The sequence below is a fragment of the Mandrillus leucophaeus genome, unplaced genomic scaffold (genome assembly GCF_000951045.1).
Source record: "Mandrillus leucophaeus isolate KB7577 unplaced genomic scaffold, Mleu.le_1.0 Scaffold376, whole genome shotgun sequence".
Classification (NCBI taxonomy): Eukaryota; Metazoa; Chordata; class Mammalia; order Primates; family Cercopithecidae; genus Mandrillus; species Mandrillus leucophaeus.
In genome coordinates, this window is record NW_012103987.1 from 2,245,657 (window position 1) to 2,258,929 (window position 13,273).

General features: G+C 34.4%; 1 protein-coding gene across 2 annotated transcripts in view; it reads right to left on the bottom strand.

Annotated features, from left to right (window-relative positions):
* Positions 1-533: 533 nt before the first annotated feature.
* Positions 534-13,273, bottom strand: part of ASAH2 (N-acylsphingosine amidohydrolase (non-lysosomal ceramidase) 2) — a 64,778-nt gene continuing 52,038 nt past the window's right edge. For both annotated transcript variants that reach the window (XM_011990281.1, XM_011990280.1), the window contains 4 exons: positions 12,392-12,538; positions 8,220-8,279; positions 5,101-5,189; positions 534-3,131 (listed from right to left, as the gene is read on the bottom strand). In XM_011990281.1, coding sequence (XP_011845671.1) covers positions 2,942-3,131; positions 5,101-5,189; positions 8,220-8,279; positions 12,392-12,538 — 486 coding nt within the window. In that variant the 3' untranslated portion in view covers positions 534-2,941. The remainder of the gene's footprint in view (positions 3,132-5,100; positions 5,190-8,219; positions 8,280-12,391; positions 12,539-13,273) is intronic.

Genomic DNA, 13,273 nt, shown 5'->3' on the forward strand with positions numbered 1-13,273 from the left:
GAAGCCAATATAAACCAGCAAGTCAGATTGGATACCCAGGAAGCAAGAGCATCATTTGGAAGAACTAAACACATGAGAAGTTTATCCAGTGATGAAACCTTTTGGCTAAAGATAGAATCCATGCGCTAATAGTAGAAAAAGACAGTAAGCTCGCTTATGTTGGAGGAGAAGCATAAGAGGGCACATTAGAAAAGGACATTCATAAGTGAATTCATTCTTGGTCTTTTTGTTCAGAATTAGCTCATGAAACCATTTCATAGTTAGCTACCTGCCTAGGAAATTTTTTTGCCCAACTAGTAAAAAAGAGAAAGAAAATAAAAGAAATGCCAACCATACATGTGTTTTTCCAGCAGTACATCTTCAGAAGTTGGAAAGGAACTGATAAAGAAGTGGTTCCCTTGTGCTTCAGTGGTTATTTATTAGTCATTTGTATCACTTTCCAACCTAATTTACATGTAATCTAACACCTTTTATTCCACCTCTTTTTTTAAAAAAGTGTTCATTTGTCTACATTACCTTTCATTAGACAATACTTTTATGAGTGTAATTCTTAATTTATTATTAAATAATCCATTGAATGTTGACAATTTTACTCAGTACTCATCAAAAAATCTAGACCTGGAAAAGAGATTATTCAGTGCTTTTCAAAGAAGTCACAGAATCCTTAAAACCAGAGTAGGCAGGGTACAGCAAATAAAATGCAGACACTTTAACAAAATCTCCAAAATTGTTCTCCTACCTACCCAATCTGCCATATTCCACTTTTTCCACCAATTTCAGGAGTTTCCGCCACATGGTTTGGCTCCAATGAGCCAGTCCCTGCAGCATCCACAGACACGAATTGGATCTGTGTTTTTCTATCAATAGATAAGTTCAGTTACTTCATAATATTCTTTTATGCATAGATACAGAACCGATATTGATAATCCAGGAATTTGGTTTTATTTTTACACATGAACTGCAAACATAGAACTGCATGGCCTAGAAGAAATGGCAGCTGGTAAGGAAATAGGTTTCTATGGGTTATCTGGGACCAAGAGTGCTGGGTGCAGAAGGGTCAGTAGATGATACAGTGACCACCTTGGTACAGTTGCCAGTGAGCTATCAGGAATCACAAGTAGATTGAGGAAAGCTTCAATAGAAGGCATAGAGGTAGTGGAAAATGATTCATGAACCCTTCTGAGTAATAACAAATACTTTTAAAAACCATATCATGAGTTCTAATATAATTTTCTTGTCTGGGATCAGCTACTTTCAGGATCACTTGTTCTTTTAGGCTCCTGAACTTTTACACTAAAGACTGTGGTGTCATTAGAAAAATGATCACACACTTGGAATCCCTGATTGCCTAATCCTCCAGCAGTTAATGTCCATGGAAACAGCCTCTAAGATGCCTATTCATCAAATAGTGTTCCAGGTTCATTCTAATTCAATAAATTATGTTGAGATTAAGTTATACATAATGGATGTTAATATTACCATCATTAATATTGTTATTATTTTCAGACCTCAAAGTTTATTTTTGAAATACAGATTGATATTTTCCCTAAAATGCTAGAGCTTTTACATACAATACAAAAGTATGACCTGGGTTTGGAAATTTGCTTTGCAGTCTGGGAGCTCCTAGTTAACTTAAAGGATTTTAAATGCAATTAGTACTTTCAGGCAATTGATGTCAGATTGTCATATCTTACTCTTTGGGGCATGAGGCTAGGTATTTTACAATGCCCAAAAACAACTTTCAAAATAGTATTTAGCAAACTGTCTGGAGCCTCTTTACCCCAAAATTAGAGTGTCCAACACAGATGATACCCAAGATGTAACTTGAAGATTACTGATTTTTTAAATGCCTCCCTGGAATTTACATATTAAATTGATTACTTTCTCCTTCATAATAGTTACCTTTTGACACTTACATATTCATCCCAAGTACAATTTCACTAATTATCAAGGCCCAGGCACCACTGTAATTCTGGGCATATAAATTGTAAATATTCTATGATTGAATGGGTCCGTGAGTGAGTGAACAAATGGTAAAAGAACAGATAAATTAATTTAGAACCTTTGCTCTGAGGAGTGCTTTCCCAGCCAGTAATACTTTTAATATGTACACTAATGGCAAAGCTTTCTGGTTTGGGGTGAATTTGATTAATGAAAAGAGTCAAAAAAATCATTTGGAATAAGTCTTGAGGATAAGAGACACAATCCAGTGGGATAAGGACACTTCAGAAAACACAAGGCATGATCAAAATACTGCAAGTCTGGCTTTCTCATAATTGAGTTCTGAAGGCAATTCCAGAAATGATTTGAGCATCTACAACAACTCTGAACTAAGCATGTTAACTCCAGAATGACTGCTTAGAAAGGCTATGTTATTTTGAATGAGGAAAAACTGACATGCTGATTTTCTGTTTCTCTAATTAGGCTCATACATTTATGATCAAGGTGTATATCATATTTTGTAAATGTGATTATAAGAAAAGACCATTTTTCTTATCTGTAAGATGAACAATAAGACTAGATGATTTCTATAAACTTTCCCAGTACTAACATCCAATAATTATTTATATAAATAAATAGGTTAAACATTGTTCACATGTATTCAGCCATTCTCACTAATATTTCAGAGGTTTTATATTGAAGAAACTCTCCTTTCAACAACCCCAAGGCTTCAAGGGAAATCATGCTTTAGGCTGTAGACCACAAGGTATATGGCTGCTGGAACAAGATATATGGGACAAACCTCTCTCTCTCTCTCTGTCTGTCTCTCTCACACACACACACACACACCCCTCTGCCCCATTAGCAGTAAACTATCTGTCCCCAAATAAGGACGATTATAGAAGTCAACATAGTAGTTCACTAGTTCACATTCATTTGAAATCACTTATATAATGTGTACAGAGTAATGCTGTTCTTCACATGATCTGCCAATTTTTCACTAAGTAGTTACAACTTCAAAAGCAGGGGAAGTGCCTTCAAATGAAAGTATGACAGCAGGCTTCAGAATGTCCTGCTTCCGATTGTGTCCAAAATATCTTATTCTGTAGATTCCAGGCTGGGCAGTGTCTGGAATATGCCATTCCACTGTTGCATTACTCAGACCCAGGAGTCCCTTGTGCCAATAAAAACTGTTGATAGAAAACAAACAAGCAAGCAAAACTCAATTTTACTCTTAAAAATGTGTAATTAGAAAAAATACTGATTATTCATTTAATGAATATTCAGGGAGTACCTATAATGAGCAAGGCACTATCTAGACATTGAAGATACAGCAATGAACACAACAGACAAAAACATCTATTTTCTAGAAGAGAAACTTTAAAGAACAGCAATTTGTAGAAATAGCTTTACTTGTTCCACCTTTCTTCCTACCTAAATTATATTCATCCCGGGAAACCTTACCTGATAGCCACAAGATGTCTCTCCTGTTGTAGAATTGCAAAGTACTCTTTTAGCCTTTATCTGACACTTATTTTCACATCTAGATTCATTTGTTTTATATATATATATATAATGAATACATGTCAGACTCTCTTCTAGAAGTACTGAGGGTACAGTAAGGAGCAAGATAGATATGGTCCCAAGTTTTATGAAGCTTATGTTCTACTGGGTTGAGGATGGAAATAAATGCAATAAACAAATAAAGCAATAAATATAAAAATCTTAAGAATGACAAATGTAATGTAGAAAACAAGATGGAAGTTTTTTTAGGGAGATGTCATTTAAACTGAGTCTGCAAAAATCTGGAGGGAAAAACATTCTAACAAGAAGGAACAGAAAATACAAAGTGTCCAAAGCAGGAACAAACTTGATGTGGCCACAAAGCAGAAAGCAGGTCAGTTGGTACAGGGAATAGTAAACCACGGAAGAGTGCTTGAGATGAGAGAAACAGATGGAACCAGATCATGTTGGCCCGTGCAGATCACAGCAGAGAGTTCAGACACTCTTCTAGACTCAATGAGATACAATGGGCTAACTGATTGACATCCTCAGTTACGTTGAAAGTTAATCTCTTGGGCACAGAGAGTGTGCTCGACATTCTATGTTTCTCAGTGATGGGTTCAGTACTCTCAACAAATATTTGATTATTCTGCTGCTAATGAACAAGGCAGGGATCTAAACATATCCTCAGTATTGACTGCTATTAGCTAAAAACTTTTAGCATTTAAATATAAATCATTATTTTTATTACCTGTATAACCTTTTAAATGATAAATATGCATTACTTGTTTAAAAATTTACCTATACTCTACAGCTCTAATTACCAAAGAAAAATTATTCCCATATTTGTATATGGTTATCAAGTGGGCCATGGTCAAATTCCTATTTTCAATTAACCATCTGAACCATACTAACATACTTACGTTTAACAAACTAGTATCACTTAGTTGAGGCGATCTGAATTAGACCCAAATAGCCAAAAACTGTACCTACTTCCATGCCACTGTCCTAGAATGCGAAATGTATAGACTTGGGAACAGAAATATTGTCTTATTTCAGACACATTGTCAAATCTTCAAAATATCTATTCAGCTCAGGAATTCGGTAGCTAAAAGCAAAGAGATATGTCTCTCTGAGGAAATTGCATGAGTATATTATCTCCTCACTCAAGTCATTAAGGGTTAAACACCCAAGCCTATAGCGTTTTAGTAACTCAAATTAAGAATCATTGATCACATACAAACATGCAATACATATCAGGTATAGACTCATTTTCCCTATAGAAATATCAAGCTCTACAGAGACATCTCAATACTTTTACTCCACACTCCTTTCAACCAATTTGCAATAAAGCTAGTTAGATTTCAGAAATAATACCTGTGACCATGGGGAAAAAAAACAGAACAGATGTCTGTAAGAATGGAAGCCATAACCTCATTAGCACCTAATCTTACAGAAGCACACACCACACTGTTTTGTAGAAAAATGAATCAAAATGAAATCTAATAAATCAACTAAATATGGCCGGAAAGCTCCTTGAGAATTTGATATCATTAATACCTTGTATTGAGCCAGTCTTTTCATTTGTCTTCCCAGCATTACAAGCCAACTGTTTTCAAAGCTTGAAATACAAAAATATTCAATAGATGTGCTCACCGAGTCTCCCAGGAGGCATCATTACACACTATCTGCCACGACGTTGAAGTAGCCTCATATTTCTCCACAGTGAGGAAGGTCTGATGGGTCTGAAATGCAATTAGGAACCCGTTTGTAAAATACTCCCCTTGTTGACCATATGTTAGCCTACCAGTACCTTGTGTGAAAATGTGTTAGAATTTCATCCACATTCTTAGGCTTTCCTCTTAACATTCTATGCAATGTACTCAGAATGTTAATTTATCCAGTGTATTAAAAAAACATGACTTTTTTAGAAATTTGAAAGAAGCATAATTTTAGAGTTAATAGCAAATTTTGAAAATTAGGGCAGAAAAGAGGCTGGAAATAAAACTTACTTGAGATTTTAAAAAGGTATAAGTCGAGCCTTTTCGTGACATGCTTATTGATCTAAATATCCCAAGACTTTCTCTAGTCACCTCAAGATTTAGAAGGGAAAATGGTAAAGTTTAATCTATTTTCTATCTCTAGGTGAATGAATTATTAGTTAACGTACCTCCCTGCATGAAAGAATTGAAAAGAATACATAAATCTTCCCTATCCTGGGGTGCTAAAGGAGGTCTCTAGATTTTTATAATAGATTCCTAGAAACCACATCATAAAAAGATTTTATTTCCCCATTGGAAGATTATTATAATAGAAGAATTTGTTTCAGACCAAGAATTCAGCTTCAAACAAAGCGCAGATTTGAATAATATGACAAGTTAATAAAGACAAAGGCTATACATTTCTAGTATCCCTTTAAATCCCTGAGACTGTGACCCTAAAAGGCACATGTTTAATTCACCTATATTTATCACAGTCCTTTACATCTGTCATTTACTGGTGCTCAAATAACCCCTTGCTAAATGGATCACCTATTTACATGTGGGCCATGAAATTGTTTAAAATTCTTCTTTAAGTATTCAACTGATGAATTACATTCAATAAGGAAGTTTTCATAACCATAGGAATTTGTAAAGAGAGTTATTTCTGTCTATTTAGGGCAAATGACATTGGGAAGGCCTTAGATGGAGAAGATACAGTAGGCTTTTTGAATATGTCTAGAGTATAGACTGAAGAACAAGTCTAGGCCTCTGAATATCAGGGATAAAACATATGACAGTTTTTTCCCAACTACTCTACCACAATCTCTTCCAGATGCATAATTAGTTAATATAAGTTACTTTCTCTCTCCAGCCCTCAGTTTATTCATCTGGAAAACAGAGGTAATAAAACTTAACTCATTGGGTAGTTGTAAGGATGGAATTAATCATGTGATAATCCATATAAAGCACTTTAATAGGAATACTTGCAAATAGTACCTGCAAAATAGTAAGCATTCCATAAATAGTGATGACAGTTACTAATAATGGAGGGTACTGGAAATTGTTTTATACCAAGTCCCAAAGCATTCTTTAAAATTAATTCTATTACCACTACAGTACTTTAAATGTTTTGTTCTCCTGCTTCTCCATGGCAATAATGATGATAGAATTTCTCTACCCTAGGCGTATCAGATGACAGGTAAACCTGCAGTTTTGATATAACACTTTGATATCTTCAGAAAATAATGTTATAAACATGTAACTATTATGGCACAGATTGACCTCCTAAAGAAATTGCTTCAAACAGGTACATATTGACTACCTAAGAAGTAGAAGACTATCCCCCAATGTCATATTTTTTTGAGAATGACATTTGAGAATGTCATATTGCCACAATTGTTATCTTGGCAATAATGACATTTTAATGAACAGGAATGGGAAGGTTCTTTTGGAAGGAAGGTATTTTTGGATTATAAGTGACTATGTGCCCTGGGAAGAACAGCTAATTGATAGAAGGAATGCATCCTCAGCCATAGTAAAAACCATGACCTTGAAATCACAGTCGTATGCCCACTGTTTTTCCACTATAAATTCCTTTATTATTTGAGGTTTTACAACTAGAATGTGTCCAGTTATTGCTTGTGTAGTTATAAGTACATGTTAAGGAAGCTATAGAAGTATAATTTTATTAATAGATATATTACATATGTATATAGTTTATCATACATATGATAAAAACAAAAAAGTCTGAAATGCTTTATTAAAAAACTCTTAACAGCTATTACCTCTGCAAAGCAGGTTTGTGAGTAGAAGAGAACATATATATTCTATTTTCTGCACTCTTATATTGTTTTAACATTGGACATGTATTTTGAATGTCATTTTTTAAGTTTAATAATTAAATGCCCTATTAACACCAGTAGTAAATAATAGGAAAATGGCCAGTGCAAGATAAAGTAAAGCACATGTGCCAGGACTCCAAGCCATGAGAGTATCCACCCAGGGATCCATGACCATTCCACAACAGTACAGGTAGGACCAGAGGTGGTAGTGTAGAGGAGGAGAAGACAGCCAAAAAGAGAAGAAGGAGCCAAAGACACACATCCTTCAGTTGGCCCTTTGATTATTTCACAACATTTGGTAGAGTTCTATATATTTGAATACAGTCATACATTGGATACATCCTGAGAAGTGCATCGTTAGGCAAATTCATCATTGTATGAGCATCACAGACTTAGACTTACACAAACTTAGATGGTGTAGCCTCCTACACACCTAGGCTATAGAGTATAGCCTCTGGCTCCTAGGCTACAAATCTGTACAGCCCATTACTGTATTGAATGTTGTAGGCAATTATAACATGATGGTAAGTATTTGTGTATCTAAACATACCTAAACGTAGAAGAGGTACAGTAAAAGTATACTATTATAATCTCATGGGACCACTGTCATAAATGCAGTTCATCTTCGACTGAAACATCATTATATATGGTGCATAACTATACATATATGTGATTGTATTCAACTTAACATCTTCTTGACAGACAATGCAGTCATACATGCATTATGCTATACTTGGTCCTAAATAGCCAATTATATATTTCCTGTGTGCTTTTACCCAGACTCAATCCACATTAACTGTACCCATTGAATATTTTCCCATACCTACAAAATAAGATGGAAAACAAGTTGGAAGATTTTGTCTTTATGATATTAACCTCTAGAGGGATATTTAAATGAATGAATGGCTGAAAGGTGGATTTACATTTGTAAAAGAAAATCATTGATGCCTACCTCGTTTTGTGCTGAATTCTTCGGGTTAGCACCTACAAATATAACTTCAGCAACTTCTCCCTGAAAATAAAAATTCATTTAATGACTTCTAATAAAAGGATTTTTGCTATACTCATATTTTGGCACTATTTATTATAAATTTTATTATTTAGGGTGCCTTTATAGATTTCATTGTATTTAATCAAGTAAGTTATCTTCTAAGAATATTAACCCTTGCAACAATAGACATAGGAATGTTTGGCCAATGAGTTTGCTTTTGGTAGACTCAGATACAAGTGAAGATCTAGAGCTGTAGTTCATATTAGTGACAGCACATTAAAATGGCTTCTTCAGGCCTTGATAATTCCTCATAACTCCCTCCCAACACAAATACAGGGAATATTTGAATCAAAATTAGAACAGTGAAAACTTTCCACAGATGACTCATATTTATGCTTACATTTATAGTTAAGATTATATTTTTATAAGAGATGGAGTGGCAGGATGTGTATTTATCTTCCCACCTGAAACAACTAACTAAAAAACTGGAAAAAAATATGTATTAAACAATGGATTTTCAAGTGACAATGAAGGACGGTGATATTTGAGTGCCAGCAAACAAACAAGATGAACCCCGTAATTCACCAGCTCAATGTCATCAGAGTTTATGGGCCATGGCAGAAGGAGGAGAATTCAGGCCAAGTCTGGCAGTCTAAGTTGAGGATATGGAGCTGGGAGTCCACAAATGGCAAATAGTCTTGAGTTTATAGCACAGAGCATCATAGAAGAGCTGCACAGAGGCAGAAACCTGGAGATTTGCAGAAAGCTCTCCTCAAGTTTGCATGCATATAAGGGAACTATTGGAAGCCAGGAAAAGAATGGGCTAACAGAATTACAGAGAACAGTCCCCAGGCTCATAGAGAGTTGTGACAAGATTCCGTTCCCACCAGGCCAGACTGGAAAACCGCATAATTCAAAAGAATTTTACCTCAGTGCGTGAGGGGATGGGGGGTGCTGGAGGAAGTAGGGAAGGGATTTGCTCAAGGTGAAAAGCTGCTCTGGTCTTGCCTAAAAAGTTTAGTAATAGGTAATACAATAGGTAAAAGCACTAAAACTAAATGCTAGTTCTTTGAGAACACAAATTACCAAAATTAGAAAGAGGGTACATCATTGTCAACTCTTCAGAGATTAAAAGGATTAGAGGAGATTATGATGAGCAATGACAACTTTTATATTACAACAACAAAGTAAACAACTTATATGAAATGAGAAAATTCCCCTAGAATGATATCAATTCCTATAAAGATAAATTCCTATAAAGACACAAAATTGATGCAAGAAAAAAAAACAGGAAATACGAATGGACATATAACAAGTAAAGAAATTGAATTAGTAATAAAAATTTTGCCATAAAGGAAAGCCAGGTCCATATGGCCTTGCTAGTCAATCCAATCAAATATTTAAAGAGTAAATAATGCCAATCTTTTAGATACTTTTTCAGAAAGTACAAGAGGAAACATTTCCCAACTCATTCTTTGAAACCACTATTGCCCCGATACCAAAGGCAAAGAAAACACATAAAAAGAAAACTAAAAATATGCCTCATAGACATAAGTAGAAAACTCCTTACAATATGTTAGCAAATCAAATTCAGCAACATCTAAAAAGGGTTATACACCATGACTAAATGGTATGGCATTTATTTAACATCTGAAAACCAATGAATGCAAATACCATATTAAAATAATAAAAGACAAAAACCACATTGTCACCTCAGTAGAAAAAAAATTGCAAAAATCCACCACTTATTTCTGACAAAAACTCTCAAAAAGTTAGGCATAAAAGGTAACTTTCTCAACATGAAAAAGAGAATCTACAAAAATCCTAAAGAAAACATCACACTAGATGGTGAAAAACTGAATACCTTTCTACTAAGATTGTAAACAAGACAAGAGTGTCCAGTCTCACAACTTCTATTTGACATTGGATTGGATCTTCAGCAAAAAGAAAAAAACTGAAAGTACCACACAACCTGACTTCAAAATATACTACAAAGCTATAGTAATCAACACAGCATGGTACTGGCCTAAAGTAATCAACACACCATTGGTACACATAGACCAATGGAGCCCATAAATAAGCCCGCACATCTATGATAAATTTATTTTTGACAAAGGTGCCAAGAATGCACAGTGGGGAAGTGACAGTCCCTTCCATAAATGGTGTTGGGAAAACTGGATAGCCACATGCAGAAGAATGAAATATAAAAATTGACTCAAAATTGATTAAATATTTAAATATAAGACCTGAAACTATAAAACAGCTGAAAGAAAACCTAGAGGAAAAGCTCCATGATGTTGGTGTAGGTAATGTTGTTGTTGTTGTTTTCAAATGTGACCCCTAATGCAAAAGCAACAAAAGCAACAAAAACAAAAACCGATACATGATATTACATCAAACTAAACAGTTTCTGCACAATGAAAAAAAAATAATAATAACAAAGTGAGAAGACAACCTAAGGAATGGGAGAAAACATTTGCAAACTATGCATCCAATAAAGAGTTAATATCTAAAAGATATAAGGTACTCAAACAACTCAATAGCAAGAAAACAAATAACCCAATTTGAAAATAAGAAAAGGACCTGAATAAACATTTCTCCAAAGAAGACATACAAATGATCAACAGGATATTTTTAAAAATGTTTGATATCAGTGATCATCAAAGAAATGCAAATTAAACTACAACGAGATATCACCTCACACCTGTTAGAATGCATAATATTAAAAAAGACATAAGATAAGTGTTGATAAGAATGTAGAAAAAGGTAACTCTCACACACTGTTCATGAGAACGTGAATTAGTGCAGCCATTATGAAAAGCAGCAAGAGGTTTCTCAAAAAATTAAAAATAGAACTACTGTAAAATATTATACACAATACCATTTCTGGGTCTATATCCAAAGGAAATGAAATCAGTTTGTTGAAAAGATATGTGCATTCCCATGTTTATTGTAGCACTGTTCACAATAGCCAAGATATGAAACAACGTAAGTGTCCATCAATGGATGAATGGATAAAGAAAATGTAGTACATATACACAAAGGAATACTATTCAGCCATAAATAAGAATGAGATCCTTACATTTGACACAACATGGATAAACCTGGAGAACAGTAGACTCAGTGAAATAAGCCAGGTACAGAAAGATAAATACCACATGATCTCATTTATATGTAGAACCTTAAAGAGTTAAACTCATAGAAGTAGAGAGTAGAATGTTGGCAGAAGGTTGGTTACCAGGGGCTAGGTGGTTAAGGGGTTGGGGAGGTATTGATCAAGGAATATAAAATTTCATTTAGACAAGGCGAATAAGTTCAAGAGGTCTACTGTACAACTTGATGACTTCAGTTAAAACAATGTATTGTTTTTTAAAAATTGTTGAGAGTCTAAAATTTTCTCACAACAAAAAATAATAAGAATGTGACATAATTCGTATGTTAATTAGCTCAATTGAGCCATTCCCCATGTATACATATTTCAAACCACCATCTTGTACACAATAAATATGTATGATTTTATTTATCAATTAGAAAATTAAATAAAATTTTTTAAAAAGCAAAATATTCTCTTGAAGGTTCTAGCCAGTCCAATAAGGAAAAATAATTAGATGCATTCAGAAAAGAAATATAGAAAGGAATAAATAGGTTTATTTTTATTCACAGATGACATGATACTATATGTAGAAATTCCTAAGGAATCCAGACTCCCCTCTTATTCATTCCCTGCCCCCCCCCAAAAAACAATTGAAACTAATAACTGATTCAGCAAGCTTTCAGGGCACAAAATTGATATAAAATAGTAATGGTACAAATTCTGCTTCATTTCTGTATGTTTTTCCTATCCTTGATTTAAGAGACAACTCTCAGTGTCAGTGAATAGTTCCATGATCATTCATTTAGGAAAAGGAATAATTTGGATTTTAGAATTTCAATTTGACACAATTACTAACAAAAAATAAATATTTTCCCATTCTCATTACTTTTGCGGAGATAAGAACAATTGTCAAAATTATCATTGCTAACAGCTGGTCTACAGCGTGATTAGAGGCAAATGGTGACACTAAGTGTCATCCTTCTCCTCATCCCCAAAAACAAGCCTCTAAAGGATTCCAAGGTCTGCGCGTGTGTCTTACCACTCTGTATTCAGGTTTTGCTGGCTGCAGGACATCCCCAAAAGTTCTGCCTATTGGTGCTCTATCCACAATATTAGGAATTAATGGAACTATTAATTGTTGGAAAAATGGAGGTTCTGGGCCTCTGCTCAGGTTGGCTACTGTGTCCTGGAACGGAGAGCATTTGTTAAGGAGTGCATACGTAGAGTCAAAGACCCTTTTCCCAGGCTTCCAGTTCCTGAAATGCCTTCATTAATGGAAGAGTGCACACACACATACTCATACACACTCCAAGAGCTAACAACCTTGAGAAAATAGGAAGGTAGCCTTGCTAAGCATGAGCCTAGAAATTAACAATTCAAACTCTTGTCACTGGGAGAAAGTTTTGGTCATAGGCAGCTCTTTTATTCCCCTAGACAACATAAGGACAGTGACCAGAGTATAAGGTTGGAAGCATACTTTCGAATTGTGTGACTTTGCACAGGGGCCTACCATGCAAAAAGGTAATTATAACATGACACTGTAATTATTATTTTAATTTTAAAAAAGTATTGAGCCACTCTCATCTGGAATCAGTACCAAGTTTTTTCCTAGATTCTTGTCTGTTCTAATAAAAGAATATAATAAATATACTTTTAATTTAAAATTTAAGATCATCCCATATCCTGACTGGTTTAATCTATGTTGCCCACAGAGTTTACCATTTTTAATAGTGTCATAAAAATACAAATCTCAATTTTCAAATATCCCTTGATATATATTAGGTTGGTACAAAAGTAATTGGCATTTTGCCATTACTTTCAATGAATATTTAATGTTCTTTATTCCTCACATTATAGATTTAATCTCTACAACTGCATATGAGATAGGTTATGTATTACCATTCCCATTTTGCAAATGAGA